The sequence below is a fragment of the Vanessa cardui genome, chromosome 27 (genome assembly GCF_905220365.1).
Source record: "Vanessa cardui chromosome 27, ilVanCard2.1, whole genome shotgun sequence".
Taxonomy (NCBI): Eukaryota; Metazoa; Arthropoda; class Insecta; order Lepidoptera; family Nymphalidae; genus Vanessa; species Vanessa cardui.
Window position 1 is genome coordinate 7,280,223 of NC_061149.1, and position 24,232 is coordinate 7,304,454.

Consider the following 24,232-nt stretch of genomic DNA (forward strand, 5'->3'; position numbering starts at 1 on the left):
GGATTATACAGAAGAAAATATTCAATTTAACTGCGAAAATAAATAAATTAAATTATAAGAACAAAAAACTAAAACTAAAAAGCCCTTATCCTTGAGAAAAAAAACATATTACACAAAAATAAAAACATCACAAGGAACTTAGACATAAGACATTAAAAATGAACAAGATAAGTACTAAGTGTATGAGGTAGTATGACTGAAACTATATTTGTTGTTAACATGTTTCCGACACATATCCAATGATATAATTATATATGTTATACTCTGAAGTATAGAGAAGTGATAGCTATCTAATATAATATGTTGTCAAATTCGAACTACGCAATCAGAATCGAAAGGTGTGGCGCACAGGTTCATAATATTCAATAATAATAGACATGTCGGATTATAGAGGGGGGAGTGTATTACCGGGAGTCCGCTGTATATGATTAATGAAGCTAGTATAATATGTAGTCAAATTCAAACTATGCAATCAGAATCAAAAGGTGTGGCGCACAGATTCATAATATTCAATAATAATAGAAAAGTCGGATTATAGGATAGATAGATAGGGGCGTATTACCGGGAGTCCGCTGTATATGATTAAGGAAGTCATAGTTGGGCTTGTGTGACATTGTCTGGCCGGGGTGTTCCAGGGCGCCCGGATGGAAGAGCGTCTGGACGACGCCATCAACGTACTGCGCAACCACGCGGAGGCGCCCGAGCTGTACCCACAGGATGTGCACCATCCCCACCAACCGCCGCCAGGTACAACAACAGCCTGTAAATTCCCACTGCTGGGCTAAAGGCCTCCTCTCCCTTTGAGGAGAAGGTCTGGAACATATTCCACCACGCTGTTCCAATGCGGGTTGGTGGACTACACATGTGGCAGAATTTCGATGAAATTTGTCACACGCAGGTTTCCTCACGATGTTTTCCTTCACCGCTGAGCACGAGATGAATTATAAAGACAAATTAAGCACATGATTCAGCGGTGCTTGCCTGGGTTTGAACCCGCAATCATCGGTTAGATGCACGCTTTCTAATCACTGGGCCATCTCAGCTCGCCGCCGGGTACGCACTCGTGTATATCACACCTAGGCAGGCAACTCTGCCTATATAGCCATGCGAAAGCTTGACGACCTCCATGGTCGAGTGCTGTGTACACCGGTTTTCATGGGTACGCCACTCTGAGGTCCCGGGTTCGATTCTCGGCCGAGTCGATGTAGATAACCATCAGTTTTCTATGTTGTCTTGGGTCTGGTTGTTTGTGGTCGTTACTTCTGATTTCCATACCACAAGTGCTTCACTTACATTGGGATCAGAGTAATGTATGTGACGTTGTCTCATGTTTATAAAAAAAAAATATTGCCACTCATTAACCACTTTCCACTGGCTCACTCAACCTTTAAGCCGCAACGCAACACATATGGGCTTGCAGAGACCCCTACCATCAACTAAAGTGAATATGGAATGTTTGGTAACTGAATTTGTAGATGACCTAAGTCAAAATAATGGTCATAATTATTGGTGCCAATTACCTCTTGACGCCTATTTGATCGTCACCGTGTCCGCAGTGAGTCGCGTGGGGGGCCCGCTACCACACTTGCATGCGGAGCCGCCCGTCAAGATGGAAAGACACCTCTTGCCCAACACCAGTGAGTATTTTTATGCTATTTATGGTTGAACGAACATATGGGCTACCTGGTGTTAAGTGGTCACCACCGCCCATACACACGTAACCACCTTTCATCGCCAATGCGCCACCAATCTTGGGAGCTAATATGTTATGTCCCTTGTGGCTGTAGTTACACTAGCTCACTCACCTCTTCAAACCGGAACACAACAATACTATTGTTTGGCGGTAGAATATCTGATGAGTGGGTGGTACGTACCCAAATGGACCCGCACATAGCCCTACCACCAAGTAACGGGAACACATTAAAAACCAGCAAATTAAAAATTTAGAAAAAAGATATACATCCAGGATGTAGACCATTTTATGTCTATCTAGAAAAAACTTTTTCGTTACTAAATCACCGTGAAAATAGCACGTAACAATTCCCTCCTAGAGGCCTCCCCTCTTGTCTTGTGTGTGCACGCCTCACGTGACGACCGTTCCGCTTGCAGAGAAGCGCAAAGAGCCCCCGGACTCCGGGCTGGACTCCAAGCCGTCGTCGTCGGGCTCCGCCGACGCGCTGGGCAAGGCGGCCGGCAGCAAGCGCTCGCGCCGCTAGTGAGTACCCGCACCACCACACCACCACACCACCACACCACGGGCGTACCACACCTGACCATAATGTTGTCTTAAATTTGTCGCGATTGTTACACATTTAAATAAAACTAATTATAACGGATTTTGAACCGACGTTTCGTCATGGGTCAGTCTGACCCGTGACCACGAACACTGCAAAGTGCTCGAAACGTCGGGATGTTTAAAAAAATTAAAAAATAATTAATATACGCGATTCAAAATCCGTTATAATTAGTTTTATTTAAATACCTGACCATCTTTTTTGTTTTCAATAGAGCAGGATATCTAATGTTCTTGCTCAGAAATATGGTTGTTATTAGATCAATTAATCATTCTCATTCAACGTTATTGTTTTGCTAGCCGTATACGACGATTGTATCACAAGTGACTGTTGTTAAAGAGTTGAACATTGAAAAAAAACAATCAAATTTACTACAAAGTAGTAGTACTATTTCTAAGTACTAGTAAAGTGTTTTGCTGTAAATCGTTTATCTAAAGATGGAAGAATCTTTGATTACACGCAAAAAGTCTTGCACCAATTATAGGCGTGAAACGCATATGGTCTCTCGATATGGTCAGGTTAGGTATACTACTACTGTAACGAAACCTTGCTCGTTGCTGTAATATTTTTAATACCGAAATCATAAGACGTTCTGTCTTTTTTCAATTTGACTTATTAAAAAGAGATGGCAATATTCAATATTCGTATATAAAAGAGATAGCATTATCCATTTCATCACGGATATGAGAAATTTTTAAGTCCCAATAAAAGTATCTAGGTTGACTTAATACAGGATAAAAATTATAGCCTTTAACGCAGGCTATATAATCCGAGATATGCAGGTTTCCTTACGATGGTAGATGAAATGGATAACTCAGCCAAGACGGCGCCATATTGGACACCGGAAACGCTTAGTAATATAAGTAATGGTCGCAAAGTTCGGCAATGTTTTGTTTAATATCCGTTTGACACCAGCTGCTCGTCCGCCGACGAGGACGACCTGGATCCAGACGCCAAGGCGGCGCGAGAGAGAGAGCGGCGGCAGGCCAACAACGTGCGCGAGAGGTCGGCACGCACGCACACGCACGCACACACACGCACGCACACACACACTCACACACTCTCTCTCACACACACACACACACACACACACACACACACACACACACACACACACACACACACGCACTCACACACTCACACAAACACACACGCACAAAAAACACATATAAACACGCCCTACTCACACTACAGGGACACATTGCACTGTCTACTGGCTAGATAGATATGGCTTACAGCGGCCTGATATAAGGTCGTTCGTCATAATCCAGAGGTTCTGGGTTCGAATCCCATTTCGGAAAACACGTAAAGCCGTTGGTCCCGGCTGGTCTACCTTTGACCACCGTGACTGAAATCGGTCAGAATGATATTTGTTAAAACATTTTCAAATTGTCCAAGAATATTAACACTATATACAATACACATTGGGTAACTTACACACACAAACTCAAATCGTAACACACGTACTAACGAGCATTTATTTCAGAGCTTATCATCATGCTAACCAGGTCACAGTATTGAAACGTCCCGTAATACATGTAAAGTCGCGTCACTTACATCCTTTTGCGTACTAATTGTTATGCTTCTATGTGTGTTCATTTGTGTATAGGTCTAACCAAAGGTGGAGTATTACATGTTTTCTATAAGGTTTTGATATATGTACTAGATTCATCCGTTTGTTTGGAAAGAGGAAGGGGGGGGGGCGTATTCGCATGTTTTTAGGTACTTTATTCAAGTAGGCTTTTACAAGCACATTTGAATCGTCATTTTACAATTAAGTGAAGCTACCACCGGTTCGGAAAGTAAATTCTACCGAGAAGAACCGGCAAGAAACTCAGTAGTTACTCTTTTTTAACATTTAAAAAATAAAAGTCATGTTAGTTAAATAGTCTGTCGTTATACATATTTGTAAAATGACACATTGTGACGTCATAACTTATAATGTTCTAATCATCTAATCATCTTATAAAGTATCAATAATGCTTGAGTTGTACCAATTGTGCCATAACCAAAGTACCAAGTACCATTTGTTGCTTGCGGTTCTAGAACCTAATTATGTTTATAGTGAATTACTGTTCAGATCGGGTAGGAACTCATCCGATTTTGTGATCGAGGGTATATTAAATATCGCTATCGCTGAAATAAAGCGCTATACAGCGCTGTCCGCGCTGTAAAGTATCCTGTTGTTAATCTTTGAGATTGGATTTGCATGTGGATTATTTTTGAATAGAGTTGATACTTACGTCATACATAAAACTATAGATACTAAAGATAGATAACAAAAGATAAAATAAAATGCTGATATAAATATCTTTTCACCATTATTAATTAAAAATAATGATTAAATGTTATTTGTGCGAAGGCGCTTTATAACGCTTGTCCTACGCTTTATGTAAATCATCATTAAAACCGCTTCCCATCAGCAGACAGTATTAGACTCTATCATTAACCCAATAAAGTTGATTATCGCTAGACGCTTTCATTGGCTTCACTAGGCGGTCGGCTGTCTCTCTCTCGCGCTGCCTTCGTGATTGTTTCCGAGGTGAAGTATGGTTTCGTTACAATTTCCACAGAGCTCTCCGTACTTTTATTTCGTTTATTTACCAAAAAAAAATTGCCTTGGTAAACTTTTTTGAACACTCTGTATATAGACTGTATTTAAAAAAAATAATCGGTCGATACTTATCTGAAATATATATTAATGTTATTTAAAGTCACGCGAAAACTAAAGGACGTAAAACATTAATTGAAAAAGCGAGTAATTTTGAGTTTAAACTCAATGTAATTAGGGCGATATTTGCATGCATAGTTGCTCATCAGCCGACGAAGGCGACGACGAGATGGACCCACAAGCGAAGGCGCTCAGGGAGAAAGAGAGGCGGCAAGCCAACAATGCCAGGGAAAGGTAGGCCTTATCGCAGTCACATAGAGTCTAATTCAGCTTGCAACGTTACTTACAGATTTTCATTATTTATAAGACATATTATCGAGTACAACATTGTACTAAAGATAAAAAGCTTTGACTTAGTATTCGTTTAATTAAAGGGTTGGATATATATAAGTTTAATTGTACTTTATTGATATACTCTGTATTTAAAATGGTGGATGAGTCATTACTGAGTTTCTTGTCGAGTCTTCCTCGGAAGGTCTACACTCCAAACGGCTGCTTTTATGATCCGATTTGAATCATTACATAGTAAAAAATAAAGTCGCTTTTTATCTGTCCCTATGTATGCTTAGATCTTTCAAATTACGCAACGGATTTTGGTGAGGTTTAATTATTAGATGGAGTGATTCGAGAGGAAGGTTTTTTGTATGTAATACATGGACAATATAGTAAAGAATAGTAGATCATTTTAGCAGTTTCTAGTAAAGAATAATTTCATATATAAAGGATACACGTATCGAAATGAGGTTTACTGTAAGTTTTCAACAGTTATTAAGTTATATTTAAAATATATCTGAGTTAGACATGTATGATGTACCAAGACCGAAATGAGTATGCCGTGAGATGTCTCGTCTATGGTAGGTAGTTAGGGAGGGCGATATATACAATACATTTACATAATAAGTATGTATATATGTACTCATGACAGACAACCCGCCTCCCAAGTTATATTATCAGCTTACATTAGTATGACGCTGGTGCTGACTACTAAGAGTAGTCAGCAAAACAAAACCAAAATATATTTTTTGTTAATAATATAAATTAATTTATAGTTAAGAAATATGTTTTAGTGGGTGAACAGATATATATATGCGACTTACGTTACCTCCCCTCTCCCTTCCCCTTGCGACATCTTCAATACTGTGACCTTGTTATATTGTATACTTTTTTTATATTTTCTAATGTACACTTCTTTACATAGATTAAAAAATACAATCAGACATAGTACAAGTACTAACAAATATACATTTTGATTATCAAATATATGATTGTCAAACTTGTCAAATTAATTTATATACACTTTTTTTAAAATAATTTCAATTATTTCTATAATCATATTTTGCAATACAACGTATTATAATAAATATGTATGTATATGTATACATTTATTAATTATAAAAACTCTTTTTCAATAGACCTCTTTAAACGTTCCAGGATAAGAATAAGGGATATAAACGAAGCGTTGAAGGAGCTCGGCAGGATGTGTATGACTCACCTGAAGAGCGATAAACCTCAGACGAAGCTGGGCATATTGAATATGGCGGTAGAGGTCATTATGACGCTGGAACAGCAAGTCAGAGGTCAGTTCTATGAGCACTTGGACTCACACATAGACTTCAAACAGACACATTGTTTGTTTTTAATGATATAGATAGGTTGATAGGCAAATACCACCTGATGTTTAGTGGAGTCGAGATGGCCCAGTGGTTAGAACGCGTGCATCTTAACCGATGATTGCGGGTTCAAACCCAGGCGAGCACTGCTGTTTCATGTGCTTAATTTGTCTTTACAATTCATCTCGTGCTCAGCGGTGAAGGAAAACATCGTGAGGAAACCTGCATGTGACAAATTTCATAGAAATTATGCCACATGTGTATTCCACCAACCCGCATTGGGACAGCGTGGTGGAAACAAACTTTCTCTACAAAGGGAGAGGAGGCCTTTAGCCCAGCAGTGGGAATTTACAGGATGTTGTTGTTGTTGTTGTTGTTTAGTGGTCACCATAAATATTGATAATGTAAGAAATATTAATTATTGGAATTTAGGAAACTGTGATGTTAAGTCCCTTGTGGCTGCTGTTACACTGGCTCACTTATTCTTTCTAAAGGGGACAAAAATATACTAGTTTATGTTTGGGTGTAGAATGTCTGAAGAATGGGTGCCCAGACAGGTTTGGATCCTCCACTTGAATCCTCAAGATATATTGTGTAAATGCGAAAAGTAAAGATAGATTTGTAGCAGGCTTTCGTGTTTTCAAAGTGAAGTCATTGTTTGTCATTTATACTTATTTTTATTAATCATCAAACACGACTAAAACTTCCTACTTTAGTAGGAGTAAGGTAAATGTGATGTTTGCCATGATAGGTGCTTTGGTGGTAGGGCTTTGTGCAAGCCCGTCTGGGTAGGTACCACCCACTCATCAGTTATTCTACCGTCAAATAACAGTACTCAGTATTGTTGTGTTCCGGTCTGAAGGGTGAGTGAGCCAGTGTAACTACAGGCACAAGGGACATAACATCTTAGTTCCCAAGGTTGGTGGCACATTGACGATGTAAGGAATCGTTAACATATCTTACAGCGTCATTGTCTATGGGTGATGGTGACCACTTACCATGAGGTGGCCCATATGCTCGTCCGCCACTCTATGCAATAAAAAAAAAGTCACTAACGTGTCCGTTTCCCCGCAGAGCGCAACCTGAACCCGAAGGCGGCGTGCCTCAAGCGGCGCGAGGAGGAGAAGTCTGAGGACGCGCCCAAGCTGCTCGCCGCCCCCCTCCACCACTACCAGCCCATGCCGGTAAGCCCCGCCCCACGACACCCCCCCCCCACTCCCCCCTTTGCACACAAGCGTTCCTTAACAATTTTTTTAAATTTGGCAACAGAAGCATTTTGAACGCTTTCTGGGATCCTGTTGTAGAAGCGTATACATTGCCCCACAAAAGTGTTACTGACTCTATGCAGTCGAGTAACAGGAGTAACAAGATTGTGTTTGTTCCTTGTGCCAATGTTATGAGAATCACATTTTCTCATAAAAACATTAATATTTTTCCGTACATACAAAACATTACAAAATATGTATTGAGAAGCAACAGTCAATATCTTAATTTCTTTAAATCTATGCCTTAATGATTCTCTCCACCCCCCGCCGCACCCCGCCGCCCCCTCCGCCCCCCTCCGCCCCCCTGCGCGCCCTCACTCACGCTCTCGTCTCCCCCGCAGGGCATGGGGCCGGTGTCGGCGCAGCCGCCGTCGGGCCCGCCGCCGCAATAGCGACGCCCGCGCGCCTGCGCGCTGCCCTAGCCCGCACTCCCGCCGCGCAGCCCTAGCCGGCCCTAGGGCTCGGCCCCCGTGTGTCGCGCTCGATTGACGCCGATGACGGTTGCCTTTCGGTTTGTAAATAACGACGGACCTTTCGGTTGCTTTCTATCAACTTATCGATTCTGTATTTCATTTCTGTTGTTAGTGTTTTTTTTTTTTTTTTTAATCTGTAAAATGTCAAGATCGATGCGAATCGAAGGCAAGCGACACACGGCCGCCTCGAACGGTGTTCCTCTTGAGTAATAGAAGCCAGTGACGGGATCCCTAGAGACGCTAACGGTCTGTAGTCGAAATCGTTACTCGGGTACACTTGCGTCTGTACGTTTTTTGTTTAATTTTAATTATTATTTTTGTTTATCTGTGGTGAATATCGACCGACGATTTCCAAAGAGTGTATCGGAAGCAGTGCGTAGTGAAACAGTAAATGGACTATAGTAGTTAAGTGTGTATATTATACATTTAGTTTTACTACGGACGTGACGTCGCGTGACGTCACCGGCGCCCAAAGACAGTGGGATACTTGTAACATAGCCTAGGTAGGTTTAGAATAATTGATAAATATATGGAAAGAAGATATTTTTAATTACCGATTTTAATTTCGCTGCCATAAGCATAGGTTTAAGATTCGGGGCCCATTTTTCATATGGCAACACCGCTCGTCCTATCTATATATTTTTCGTTTAAAGTTTTATCGTTTAACGCTCAGGAAACAAGCTCGACAATAATCGAAAGTGGGCTCCGGATGGTATATGAAGTTATATGATTTGAGAGCGATTGAAGCGAATTGTTAACTTTTTTTTTAACTGTGAATTCGCCATTTTTTTTTATATACAGGGTGCGTTTTTTTGTAATGTAAAAACGCCCGCTATTTCGTGTAGCTATGTATTTGTACGTTTGCAAGAAACGTTGAATTGAATTTGGCTGCTAACTTAAATATGTACTTAGAATTATTGTTTTCGTATTCAGATCCAGTGATTTTTATGTCGACCGGCGTCTACGCTTCTTGCGTAGTTTTTTTTTATTTTTTTTTTTTTAATCTATATACCCATGTTAAAAATCGTGTACTTATTTTTTTTTTTAATGAAGTTTACCGCACAGATTAAATAAGAGAATTGTGATTAATAAAATTGTTGATTTTTAATTTATTGATCGTATGACGCATGATGTAGCATGTACTAGAATTCCGTATTATTATTATTATATTTTTATATATGTGTTTTATTTTGCGCGGTAAACTTCATTTGTCGAATGAAACGGACGTTTTTTTTATGTTAAAAATGTGTGGGATTAAAACGATGATTTCTATGATAATAAATGGCGAAAATAATTTATTTTAGAAAAGAAATAATATAGACATAATAAAATGCCATACTAGTGTTATATTTAATTGTTAACGGAATTGTAAGACCACCTCCCACACATGGAACGTTCGTTTTGTCCCATATGTGTTTGTCCTGACTGTACGGCTAAGACGATCGCGTGCAAAATGTAAATAAAATGATGAAAAAAAATAATGATATTCGTTAAAGGAAGCTCAATCATCGATTGTCGGTTATTTTTGTAGTTGCATTTTGACAATTTATAATTTTTTTTTTTTAATATTCGATTACTTGTATGATAAATTATTTTTTAATACGATTTTTTCAGATCGCTTTAAATCATGACAGCGCTTTTTTTTTAGTATAAAATATATATTTATATATACAATAATGATAAAGGATACGATTACAAACTGTACTACAAGTAGCTCGCGCTACGGAGTACAGTGCTGGTAGTCGTTTTTATTTTAATTGATTTTGAACTCTGTATTATATAGATGTAAGGTTGATTTTCATTTGACGTTGATTTGTCTAAAGAATGGAGTGACACCGCGCGTGAGCGAGGCGCGACTCCGCCCCCGGCGCGCTCGGGGCGGAGTCGCCAATTGATTGATAAAAGTTCAAAATATTTTTTTAGTATCGTATCGTAGGCTAAGTCACTTAATGATTAATTGCGCCTAGTTTAGTTGACTTTCTCTTCCATTTAGCGTTACGTATAAGTTGTTTGGTTGTCCGGTTGTCCGGAGGCACCGGGGTTCTGTTAGCCGGCAGGTCCTGGCGACCGCCGGTTCGAGGCTTACTTTTCAATCAATGTATCGCGTCCGGCGCTGCGGCACTTTATACTAGACCGTATGTTTCTCAGTTCAAATGCATAGTTTAAAATATCATTACAAGAAAGCTCTTATTATAAAAATGAATAATATTAATTAAATATAAATGTGCCATTCATTTTGCTACATTTTGTGTTTTATTTTGTGTCTCCGTGCCTTTTCAGATGAGTTCTGCTTTACAGCGTTTGGTTTGAGTTCAAACAAGGACAGATGGACGACAAATCCCGTTAATACATAAATGTTCAATATATGATTATATTTATCATTAGAAATATTTTTTATATAGAAATATATAAACTAAACTGTTACCTTTTTCCTAATCAAAACTTGCAAACAATTTGTTAAATGAAATACACACAAACCCCTGAATCCTTGATAGTTAGCTAATCTATGATTCCTTGACAGTTTCATGATTACATTTTAACGATCGACGAATTAAAGTTAAGTTTTATGATAACTAACAATTATTTTTATTACTACAAGTATTGAAAACGAGATATTATCTAGTAAACAAGGCATTCGTAGATAATGTCTAAATATCTAGATCCCCCAAATAAAAATAAAAAACATGGTAAATATGCCGTTTGAAAGACTTAGTTACAAAAAAAATGGTTTTGAATTTGACAACTTTGACAGATCGGTCCCCGGTATTATCTATGGTGTTATAAACAGTATTTATTTTCATTTGTTAATTCTTATCAGTTTAAAATAGTGTCGATTTATATCAAGTATTTAAAGTTCTTGCCTTGTATTGTATATTGGTGGAATGATTAAGGAGTAATACTATAATTCAAGAAACTTTACTGCTATTACGAGGATATAAAAATAAATAAAAAACATTGCACAAGCAACTTTTTGAAAAAGGCTTGCTTATCCCCATCTCATCCCCTATATATAGAATTCAGTATATCCCCTAAAATGGAAATAATAAAAAAATAACAGGTAAACTAATGATGTTGTAGTAAACAGATATGTTATTAACGGCGCAAAAAGTGAAGACTAGAATACGTCCTAAATGGGACGTTTGCCTTTAGTTGTTTTACGTAGTAATACGTTATTATACATCATAATTACGTAGTAATACGTTTTGCAACGTTTGCGTAATTAAAACATCGAGTTTTACTTATTGTTTTTGTCAAGCTATCCTTTTTACTTTTGACGAAATATAAAAATAAACTAAAATAAACGGTCCCCTGCGCGGCACACTTTTTTCTGTTGTTTAGTATGGATATAACATATCTGTTTATTAGAATATCATTGAGGTAAACTATAACTTATAAAATAGACAAATATAATATTTGTCTATTTTATAGACGTAACCTTTATAACCTTTCCTTTCCTTTAAAACATTTGTAGGTTATTCGACCACGCTGTTTTATGCGTTTCAGTCTAACCTTTATGTCAACAGCGATGTTTGTTACAGCATTTGGTACCTATTCTAATCAAAGAAAAAATAAAGTTAAATAAACCTTAGATTCACGTGCTTATTTCATGCGATATGCTAAAAGTTCAGCTATATTAAGCACTACTAATAGTTCTTGATTAATATACCTTCATTTATAATACAACACTTTTCAATTTACTCATAATATATTAAATATCATATTAATATTCCTTATAATTTTACTTCCAAATTTCTGACTACAGTTTACGATAACTGTCATTTTGTATAAAACGCCATTCATGATTATCACGGATAAAATAATCTCTCAAACAATAAGATCGCGTCTTTCGATGTCAATTGTTTTTATTTGGCTTTTGGCGTCTTGTGTTTGAAATAGACTAAGAAAATACTATACCTTTATTATAAATATACATATAATTTAGAGTACACAAGTGAAATATATTAATAAATATATAAAAATAATTCACTGACAAATAGTTCTAACTTCGAATTTATTTTAACATCAAAAATCATCTAATTATATACATATGGAAGTAAACTTGTCACTCAGTTAAGCTTACAAGTCCAAAATAACACACAACGAACACTTTTAACAAATTACGAGTCACGACTGTAATACCGATCTTACAGTCCGCACCCAAAAAGAAAAATTAATGGCGATTGGCGGTTTAATCCACTTTCGCGCGCTTTTGTTTTTTTTTTCTAGTCAGTTGTATGATAAAGGAATCTACATATACATATTATGAATATTGAAGTTTAATCTCTGTTAGAAATATTTGTTCCGATTTTTGTGTCTTAAACGATCTATCCAAACGAAACGAATTAGCAGATAGCTAGTAGCTTTTTTAATTCAAATATCAGATTTTATTTTTATGATAAATGAATTAAAACTCACTGTGTAGCCATGTCAGTCATATATTGTCAATAAAATAATATTCGTTGTTAGCCTTTCGTTTTACATGACGTATTTATTTTAAATAAAATACATTAATTGTACATAATCACTTTATTGAAACCAATCGACTCTCTCAACGTCACGGACAAATTAAAATAAATGAAGTCACAAGTGACTCTCAATTCATACATATATTTTGTATTGTACAGTGAAGTTAACATAAGTTTGTATTTTATAATGAAGCAGAAATACATCCACGGTTCTGCGAAGTATATAATAAATAGCGCGGTCTGTACTGCGCACGCGGCGACTATCTCCTGTCCGTCTTGCCGACGCCGCGCTTGCCGGAGAACAGATGCTTCGGCATCTTGGTGCCGATGAAGCGATCCGCCTCGCCCTTGAGACCCATCTTCTTCGTCTTCTTGGAGATCGCCACGTGGGCCATATGCTTCGCTCGCTTTTGCATCTGCGGGAGACAGAACATCAGTGGGGGTCGCGCGGGGGGGAGAGGGCGTGTGGGGGGGAGGGGTACTCACGGCGGCGTCGCGCACGCCCTGCGTGTCGCGCGTGCGTGCGAGGGTGGTGGTGGGGGGCGCGTCGGTGCGTGCGCGCTTGACGGCCGGCGCCGACTGCGAGCGCGAACGCGAACGTGTGCGCGTGCGCGTGAAGTGCGCCTGCTTCGTATCCGACATGTCCACACCTGCGACACACACACACAATCAACAACAACAACAACAACAGCCTGTAAATTCCCACTGCTGGGCTAAAGGCCTCCTCTCCCTTTGTAGAGAAAGTTTGATTCCACCACGCTGAAAAGTTTGATTCTCCAATGCGGGTTGGTGGAATACACATGTGGCAGAATTTCTATGAAATTTGTCACATGCAAGTTTCCTCACGATGTTCTCCTTCACCGCTGAGCACGAAATGAATTATAAAGACAAATTAAGCACATGAATCAGCGGTGCTTGCCTGGGTTTGAACCCGCAATCATCGGTTAAGATGCACACGTTCTACACACAATCAGTTACTCGGGAGCCGATTATTTTTATGACATATAATTAAAACCAAGACTCTCTTACCGAGTTTCTCCATCTCGTCTCTGAGCTTGGATGTGGAGCGTCCCTTGTCTCTGGCGCGACTGTTGCGCGGCATAACGGGCTTCGTGGACTGTTTCACCAGTCGAGACTCGTCCTTAAGAACCGCCTTCTTGTTACTGTGGAATAAAATAATTGCTTTCGATTATCAAAAAAAAAATCAAAATCAAAATAAACTTTATTCAAGTAGGCTTTTATAAGCACTTTTGAATCGTCATTTTACAATTAAGTGAAGCTACCACCGGTTCGGAAAGTAGATTCTACCGAGAAGAACCGGCAAGAAACTCAGTAGTTACTCTTTTTTAACATTTAAAAAATACAAAGTCATGTTAATTAAATAAAATTATTTCAATTAATGTATCCTGCTTGAAAGTCAACAGGTATTAACTCCACGCTTTTTTATCATCTACAAAATCTTGTATCGAATAGTATGCTTTTTCTACCAATGTATTTTTAACAAACGATTTGAATTTACTAAACGGCAAAGTTAAAAATTTCTGCGGAATTTTATTATTAGCATTTAAAAACTTATTTTCATCGCTAGCAAGACTAGATCTGACATTTACTATAACAATATTAGTTATTATTAACTGAAAAATAATAAAGCCTAAACGTAACACTCTATCAAGCAAACATCCAAAATTAAAAATAATATTGTTTTTGATATGGGTAATGCACGGTGCGTAGTCACAGCACGATGCGACCATAATATCAAAGATTCACTATCGGCCTCATTTTGACTGTTCTGAAGTATCTGACTCCAGACAGCTTCGATAGGGCCTGTGACTAATACCAATGGCAGGAGTAAAGATATACAAAAACTTTGACCTTGAATTGATATGACAGCGAAGTTATTCTCAAATTTTTAATAGAAACATTTAAGTACATATAATTAACTAAATGGGATAGTGTTCCATATTTAAATCTAAAGTTTGATAACCTTTACTCCTGCTTCCATTAAAATGGTGCCATATTGGTTTATATAAATAAATAAATATTGGACAACATCACATACATTACTCTGATCCCAATGTGAGTTGCTAAAGCACTTGTGTTATGAAAAGTAAGAAGTAACGACGGTACCATAAACACCCAAGACAACATAGAAAACTAATGAATTTTTTACATCGACTCGCCCGCGAATCGAACCCGAGACCTCGGAGTGGCGTACACATGAAAACCGGTGTACGCTACTCGACCATGGAGGTCGTCCAGTATATACAAATTAGTAAAATTTTCAATCATATATATGTTTTTGTTAACTCTACCCTAAGTCGTAGAGTCAAAAAAAAAAAGGTATTATGACCAAGATCTTACCGTATCTGCCTGGCCAGGTCTCGAATTTCCTTCATTGTCTCGTCCAGCTCGATCTTGGGCACAGCGTACATGCCTCCAGCCATCCTCAGGTCCTCTTCCTTCTCTAGTTCTGCTAATTTCTGAAAACATAAATTAACATTAATTATAGGTATTTCATTAATTATTATAAATTTGCTGTAAGTCTTTTTGAATATTGTATTTGACACGGGTAATGCGCCGTGAGCAAGACGCTCGCCGCGCGACCAAAAGCCAAAAGTTTTGATTTGGGCCACGTTTTGACTGTTATAAAGTATATAACTTCAAACAGCTTCGATCGGGTTAAGGATTACATTTTAATTAAAATAAGTATTAAAAATATTATTAACAAAATATTTTTTATAATGTATTAATGACAGCACACTGTATATGTATACAAATTAATCATAAAATACCTATGACCAGTTAATACCATGATACCAGTTAAGAGCTTGTAAGTTATTTTTAGTAACAGTATAAATGCCACAGCAATATATCAAATCATTTAAAAAATTCCAAATTAATTTGTACTGTTTTTGCATAAGCTTATTAACCTTGAGAGGAGGTCTTTAGCCCAGCAGTGGGAATTTACAGGCTGTTGTTGTTGTTATTAACCTTACTAGTAATAATAATATGACGCAAAAACGCATAACTATGTTTTAATAATTGACAGTGACCTATTTAGTAGTTTGATAATTTGAATTAATGTTACAAATCTATTAAATATACATGTTTGCACGCATAATTATACATGTGCTTGCGATCTAATAAAAGTCTTCACAAGAATAAGTAGTATTTAGCAATACAAAAGTACACTCACATCAAATATCTCAGGATCAATGTAGTCAGCGATGTTATGTCCCTCCCAGAACTCCGGTATCGGATCATATCGTTCCTCTTCATCAATCTCTGCGTAATTCTTCTGTAAATCTGTAATAACCAATACGGCATATATATTAAAACTTATACCATATTATAATTATATAGAACAGGCTTAATTCCTTCATAATGTATTTATAATGAAAGGGTAAACTAGTAAATAGATAATATAACATAAGAAACAATTTTACATATCATGCACCAGCAAATTTAGGATACATCTATGTCCCTTGCACCGACCAAGCTGGCATCCAACAAAGTATTCCTCTTTTAAATAAGTAAGTCATCAGAGAAGGACCAGCACAAAGGCCTACCAATAGGCTATTTGACTGGTTTTTAAAATCCATTTTATATTATTTAGTAGAAGCTAAGGAACCCAGTAAAAGTTGTGCTTTTTATTTCTAAATAGCGCGCAAAAACGCTACTTGGACAATATGGCGCTGCAACGGTGTCGGTGACGTCACTTTCTTGTATTTTAATCTGTGGTACATATAGGAGCTAAGCAAAGTTTACAAGAAAGTGACTTCATCATAAGCCCGTCCAATCAGGAGCGTTTTGTGTCACATGACAAACGTTTGAAAAAATACATATTTATGGGTTTTTGAATGAATTAAGTATTATTTTTAATTATTAGTAAATAACCATTTTTAAACTCATAATATACACTGATTACAATAATTCACCATTTATTTTTCGCATTGTCAAATAGCCTATAGTTAGTTGTTAGAGATAGATAAGAACAGGAGTATTATAATGACATTACCCCTCAGACCACACCCTCCAATATTGCCAATATTGTAATTGTAATATATTGCCAATATTCCTCCAATATTGCAATATTTAATGTTTAATGTTTAATTGTTATGTAATGTAATTGTTTTATTGAATAATGTAAAAGATTTCTTGTATTTTTTAATCATTATTGTTTCTTAATTCAAATTTTGTATTCTTAATTTATTTGTAATAATGTAAAAGATTTCTTGTATTTTTTAATCATTATTGTTTCTTAATTTAAATTTTGATACACTACAATATATATATTTGCATGATGTGATAACCTATAATTAAAAGAACATTTAAGTCATTGTCATTAGCTTTATAATATAATGCATGTAATAATGTTACTTTTGTTGGTTATCCAAATAAATAAATAAATTGCCACAGTCCACTCACCGAGAACATAGTCATCACCAAGTTCCACTTCAATCTCCCTCTCGAGTTTCCTCTTGCGAGTCTCTCTCTCTGCTGTCTTCTGCATCTTTTGCAGCACGGCTGGCGGCAGGACGGGTGGTCGCGCCTTACCGTCGCGAGGCGTGGGCGTCGCCACGTGCAATCGGTTGAGGATACCATCCACCTACCACCACATAAAAAAACCATTAAATATACTGCAGAATTTATAAGTTTAATTTACACAATTAGTTTTTTTTTTATATGTGACAACATCACATACACTACTCTGATCCTAATATAAGTAGTTAAAGCACTTGTGTTATGGTAAATCAGAAGTAACGACGGTACCACAAACCCACCCAAGGCAACATAAAAAAATGTATGAACTTTTTCTACATCGACTCGGCCGGGAATCGAACCCGGAACCTCGAAGCTACCCACGAAAACCGATAATGTATTTCTTAGTAACCAATAATTACAATAGTGTTGTTAAAAAATAGTGTTGTTTACAGACATAGTAAAGTAAAAAGTAAAGTAACAGCCTGTACATTTCCCACTGCTGAGATAAGGCCTCCTCTTCCATTAAGGAGAGGGTTTGGAACATATTCCACCACGCTGTTCCAATGCGGGTTGGTGGAATGCACATGTGGCAGAATTTCGATAATATTAGACACATGCAAGTTTCCTCACGATGTTTTCCTTCACCGCCGAGCACAAGATGAATTATAAACACAAATTAAGCACATGAATCAGCGGTGCTTGCCTGGGTTTGAACCCGCAACCATCGGTTAAGATGCACGCGTTCTAACGCTATATGTTTATGTAAACTAACAATAATGGTTTTTAACAATCAGTTACCTTCTTGGTCCTCATCTTTTCGGTGACTCTGTGACCTAGAAGGCGTTCACAGGCCTCTATTTTGACCTCTTGCACACCCTCTTCCGTCATTGTAGACATCCTCATGATGGGTACTGTTTTGAGTTCCGAGTTTGTATCCGCACTGAAATAAGAAAAAAATATTTACTTAAAAAAAAAGTTTTAGTATGACTTCTAATCAAATTGAATCAAATCAATTCTATTCATCTAAACTACACAAAGTAGCATTTTTGAATTAAGAACTTTAAAAATGAATCGACTTTTGAAAATGACAAATTTTCGAAACTCTTTACGTAAGCAAATTAATAAGACATACTTGTCCACTAGCCCACACCAGAGCAATATAAAATATCCTCCTTATGAGAAATAAAATATTGTATAATAACACTAACTTGACGACATTTCCTTTTGTACAATTGGCTTCCAACTCCTCGATCAAAGCTCTCTTGTTGGGTGGCAGTTCCTCGGGTTTGATCACGTCCATCTTATTGAGCACAACTATTAACGGCTTGTTACTGAAGAGCGGCTTTATACTCTCAAAGAGAGATATCTGCATGGAGAAAAATATATACATTTATAAATAATGTACATTATTAAATCATGGCTGGCAATTTCAAAGATGTTCCAACAATACTAAGTAATGAAGTGCGTAATTGTATAGATTTTGTACTGAAAGACTTGCAAACACAAGGCAAACTATACAAGCACATAGAAGGCTATACTGACAGCCCGCTAACTTGTTGACAATAGACTCAACTTGGTTAGGTTTATTGACATTGAGCCACTTTTCCAGAATTTGCATTTACTAATACCATTCTAACTAACGGTTTTTCCTTACCTGTTCCTCAAGACTGTGTCCGCACTGCTCAGAAGGGTCCAATACATAGAGCACTGCTGCTCTCAAGTGAGCAAGTGCTGTTACTGCCTGCATTTCAATCACATTCCTTTGCTCGAGCGGATGATCCAGGATACCGGGTGTGTCTATCACCTGAAATATCAAATATATTATCAGATATATCACAGTCACCAAAACTGTATAAACTATAAGTTCTCAGGAACTGATTGGTCTAGAAATTTGTCGTAGACGTCCAAATGGATGTCAATAATAATTAAATGCTTAAATTTCCTAGCTGACTATTACTTTGAATAGTTTCGGTCCTGGGAAATACTGCTTACTATTGGATCAAAAACCAAATTTTATATACATTTTATTCAAATAATTACAACATTTTACATACAATTTACAATTATTGTATTATAAAAACTTTTTAGTTACAATAAATGAATGTTATTAACACCACTTGGTACACTAAGTGGTGGGGGTACAGTGCTTATTCTCCAATTTAATTGCATTAGATTCTAGGGAATTGTACAACCTAACCAAATTCTTATAAAACTAGTGTCTCACCTGCCATCTCAAATATTTATAATCTGTGTGTCCAACATACAAACTCTTTGTTGTAAATGCATATGGTTGAACCTCTACATCTGCCCGTGTGATCTGTAAAGAAATATTAAAAGTAAAATCACGACCCGACCTGACTTCGCATGGGTGCAATGCTGATACTAAACATAGTAGAGAATGTTTAAATTATCAGTCCTTCTTTGGACAATATAGTAAATATTGTCGAAGTATTATATACAAAAAACTTCCTCTAAAATTACTTAATCTTTAAAAAAAAATGTTGCGTCATTTTAAAGATCTAAGCATACATAGCGACAGGCAGCAGATAAATGACTTTGTTTCATAGTATGTAATGATAATGATTTAAAGTATATATCCTCCAAAAACAAAGTCAAGTGTACTATGTAAGGAGTACACATTACAAAAATTGTTAGTTATAAATTTAATATTATACCTTATTGATGAAACTCGATTTCCCGACATTGGGGAAACCGCAGATGATGATTGTGCGAGTGTATGGATCTATTGAGGGCAGACGGGCTAAATGCTGGCGAACCTGGGTGGAACAAACAATGATTTTAGTAATAATAATAATGCACCTTTAGATTTGGTTAGGGTATTATAGGCCTAATTTTGTGTTCAACAGAAAAATATATTTATTTGTATAAAAGAAACACAACTTTATACACTCAGATAAAAGATATCATTTATTTTATTTTATTTTTATTAGGACAACCAACAGTAGATAGAATATGACATAAAAAATAAATAACATTTCAAAATTATCAAAGTAAAAGTTCTACTATTTGCAGGTAGTCTTTATATGCATATTATTGGTAAAAAATAAATTAAACATTATTTAAACTAAAATTATATAATAGAAAATAAAAACATACATTAAAATATACTATTGAGATTATTAATTTAAGTTACAATTTTTATTGTTTGAATATAATTTAATGTAAACATTTTTCTTCTGCACTAATTTTTTGCAGCAAACTATGGCAAAGTTTGAACGCAGACAAAATTAAAAATATTATTGAAGTCAAAAAGACTAATTTTGACCCTCATAAATATGAAATATATATTTCACCATATTTACCTATAAAAATGAATCTCAAAGATTCATACATAATTCCCACAAAATTATAAAAATACCACACATAATAACCATTTTGTATGTACTGTTATTTTATATGATATTGAGTGAAATAAAGTTTTTATCTATCTATAATAACTATATTTGTGTTAAAAATGAAAATTAGTTAATTCTGCTAATAGATAGAGATAATAGAGTCTAATTCGTAATGAATTTAAAGTTACCTGTTCCAAATATGTTAAGTTGGCTGCTTGTCTTTTCATAATCGTCGCCATACGACCAAGAGCAGCCCGTTTCAACTGCTTACAACGGTATAATGAATCACCGAATTTGAGCAAACGTACATAATCCTTAGCTACACTGAAAAAATTAATGTAAAAACCATTAAAACATATATTAGTCATTATTACATCTGTGATGTCATAATGGTTGTGGACATATATTTAAATTTATTTTTTTTTGATCAAATTACATATACTTCCAGTATCAGGAAGTTTCTTATAGGCAAATTATTTTTAATGGAAGTAAAGTAGTTAAATCAAATTGAATTCTACATGACAGAACAGTCAAATTTTGAATTGGATCATATCTTTTGTTGTACGTAAAACAATATCTTGTTTGTTATTATTTAATTATTTTGGAATACAAATTTGATAAATACTTGATAAAACATTCAAGTGTTTCTTACTTGTCGATTAGATGTCTGGCTGTGTTCAACTGTCCGAGACCGAGCTTGTAATGGTCCTTATCGTACAGGACATTCATTAGATCGGCATAAAATGGATGTACATCGTCAAGTTTCGGGAACTCCTACGAATCAAATATAATGTCTTACATTCTAAATGTTATAATATTATGCAATCATTTATATAAACAATTAAATTGTATATTATTTTTAATGGATTTTTTTTTATAATACCTTAATTCAATAACAATAATTTAAGGGAATTTATCTATTTCATAATGTATATTAAATTCACAACTTCATTGCAATAAAAAAATGAACTCAACATAATATCTACTCTCTTATAAATAGTTCTTTTATCTATAAGAATTGCTTAGCCGTATTAATAATTATTTGCAAAATTATTTTTTTAGAACAAAATCAGATTTAATTATGAGGGTATGTTTATTTTACCTATTTTATGATAATTCTATCTTTTGGTATCTCTTTTCATTATTAATCAAATTGACTATATACGGTTTTGAAAACGATACAAACCTGTATTATTCTAGATAATCTATCGTGGAAGTTCTGTTGAGTGAACTTTACTTTTCTTATATAAAAGGCACGGATTCTTGTGATTTTATAATGTTTATGCACCACTGTCGGTGTTTTCCTTTGTGTTTTAGATAGTATAATATCTATAAAGTCCTGAAAAAAACACATTTATCGTCATTTTAGGTTATAGCTGCGAGTAATATAAATATTGTTGTTATTAATAGGTGATTTAAAGTTAATAATATTACTTACTTTGGCCGTGGGCACTACGGCAATCTTTTTAAAGTTGTACAAACTCATTTTGTATTATTTTGTAGTCATTTATAATAAAAATAACTACTTTTTGGGCTACACATGTAAACACGTGTTTACAGCCCAAATGAAAAAGGAATTGAGACAGCTGTCAAAACTAGTGATGCTCGCAACTCGATGGTTCGCAATAGTCACTTTTTACACGAATATCGATACAAGTACTTATTAAAAATAATATTAATAAATAGACATATTTAATAATGAGTGAACTTTTTTTTGCGGAGAGGAGGTAAAGTAATATCCCACCTACTTTACATGGATGACTTAAAGCTCTTTGCACCTTCAGGTTCACAACTAGTGGAGTTACTAAAGGTAACAGAAACTTTTAGTAATTCTATTAGAATGGAATTTGGAGTTGACAAATGCGCGGTTATGCATGTAAAGCGAGGGGAGATTATGGAATCTGACGGATTACAACTTTCAGATTCCATAAACTTTAAATCACTGTCCGCAAACGAATCATACAAATACTTGGGTATGTCGGAAGCGTTAGGCATCAATGTGACCGACATGAAACAATCATTACAGGAGCGTTTCTTTGGTCGCCTGAAAAAAGTACTCAAAAGTCTTTTATCAGGTGGCAATAAGGTTCGCGCCTTCAATGGTTAGGTCATGCCGGTCTTGATGTACTCTTTCGGCATACTCAAGTTGACTCAAAAAGAACTAGACGCCTTGGATAGGAGAGTCCGTGTCCTGCTGACTGCATATCGAATGCATCATCCTCGGTCTTCGGTGATGAGATTGTATATCCCACGGAGATATGGTGGCCGTGGCTTTTTAAATGCCAGGACCCTACATAACCGTGAGGTATACAAACTCAGGGAGTATTTCCTCCACACTGACTTGGATATGCACCGAGATGTAGTTATAATGGACAAGGGGCTAACTCCGCTCTCCTTAGGCAAAGAGAACTGGCGCAAGCCTGTAGTACTAAGTACTGAGAACCGCAAGGAGGTATGGAAGAGCAAGGAGTTACACGGACGCTTCTATCGGGCCCTTCATGGACCCGATGTGGACTTTATGGCGTCCGTATCTTGGCTACGGTTCGGTAACCTATTTGGTGAAACCGAAGGTTTTGTCTGTGCGATTATGGACGAAGTTATCATGACGAACAATTACCGGAAGTATATTGTGAGGGATGGCACGGTGGACATATGTCAGGCGTGTCACACTCCGGGCGAATCCCTTAGACATATTATTTCCGGTTGTTCTCGTCTTGCTAACGGAGAGTATTTGTACAGACATAATCAAGTGGCCAAGATTATCCATCAACAACTTGCACTTCGATACGGTCTTGTGGTATCAGAGGTACCATACTACAGGTATGTGCCCGACCCAGTTCTCGAGAATGGACATATCACACTGTACTGGGACCGATCTATAATCACTGACAGGACTGTTGTCGCCAACAAGCCTGATATAGTGGTGATAGATCGGTCAGAGCGCCACACGATAATTGTTGACATCACCATCCCTCATGACGAGAATCTCGTGAAGGCTGAGAAAGATAAACAAATAAAATATCTTGACTTAGCTCACGAGGTTGTCGACATGTGGGATGTGGATACAGCAGTTATTGTGCCGATAGTTGTTTCAGCGAATGGCCTAATGGCCAAGAGCCTCGACCAACACCTTAAGAGGCTCTCGTTGGGTAGCTGGGTCAAGGGCCTGATGCAGAAGGCAGTACTCCTCGGCACGGCTCGTATTGTGAGGAAGTTCCTCTCTCTGGAGCCCTGACCACCGGTGGCTTGGACCCTGTTCCCGCCACTGGTTGGCCTCTGTATTTTATATTTTTAAATATATTTTATATGTTTGTATTTTATATTTAAAAATATAATATTATATGAGTGAAAATAAATAAATAAGTTAACTTTTTAAATTATCACTTTTATATTTAAATCCAATACATGTTTTGTAAATTCTTAAAATTGAATTGATTGTTATATAAAATACACAAAAATAGGTGGTAGAAGTAAAATATACAATTAATTAAATATTGAATATTAAGTCTTGTCTAATAAACTTCGTTCGCAGTTATATATGTACATAATATAGTATAAATCTCCTTGTCTGTGTCTTTAAAATCTTACTCTACTATTTCATCCTCCAATCGA

At 36.4% G+C, this 24,232-nt stretch overlaps 2 protein-coding genes and 1 non-coding gene across 7 annotated transcripts in view; 1 reads left to right on the top strand and 2 right to left on the bottom strand.

The window, feature by feature from the left end:
• The window catches only part of LOC124541054 (protein daughterless), a 127,571-nt gene extending 117,016 nt beyond the window's left edge, over positions 1-10,555 (top strand). For 3 of the 5 annotated variants that reach the window (XM_047118860.1, XM_047118861.1, XM_047118856.1), the window contains 7 exons: positions 636-747; positions 1,557-1,637; positions 2,110-2,215; positions 5,104-5,199; positions 6,397-6,542; positions 7,650-7,759; positions 8,182-10,555. In XM_047118860.1, the coding sequence (XP_046974816.1) occupies positions 636-747; positions 1,557-1,637; positions 2,110-2,215; positions 5,104-5,199; positions 6,397-6,542; positions 7,650-7,759; positions 8,182-8,232 (702 nt within the window). In that variant the 3' untranslated portion in view covers positions 8,233-10,555. Of the gene's footprint in view, positions 1-635; positions 748-1,556; positions 1,638-2,109; positions 2,216-3,209; positions 3,300-5,103; positions 5,200-6,396; positions 6,543-7,649; positions 7,760-8,181 lie in introns of all 5 variants that reach the window. The other 2 variants (XM_047118857.1, XM_047118859.1) reach the window with 2 other exon arrangements.
• A 2,270-nt stretch (positions 10,556-12,825) lies between these two features.
• On the bottom strand, positions 12,826-22,216 carry LOC124541106 (nucleolar GTP-binding protein 1). The gene is made up of 15 exons (XM_047118937.1): positions 22,059-22,216; positions 21,807-21,959; positions 21,273-21,394; positions 20,809-20,944; positions 19,940-20,041; positions 19,489-19,581; positions 18,919-19,068; positions 18,473-18,630; positions 18,063-18,204; positions 17,208-17,388; positions 15,976-16,085; positions 15,141-15,259; positions 13,809-13,942; positions 13,266-13,429; positions 12,826-13,195 (listed from the first exon to the last, which is right to left on the bottom strand). Exons 1-15 carry the CDS (start codon positions 22,104-22,106, stop codon positions 13,040-13,042), a joined length of 1,968 nt encoding a protein of 655 aa, XP_046974893.1. The 5' UTR covers positions 22,107-22,216; the 3' UTR covers positions 12,826-13,039.
• On the bottom strand, positions 14,476-14,608 carry LOC124541326. The gene has a single exon (XR_006967236.1). It is a non-coding gene; the product is annotated as a small nucleolar RNA SNORA16B/SNORA16A family (small nucleolar RNA).
• Positions 22,217-24,232: the final 2,016 nt, after the last annotated feature.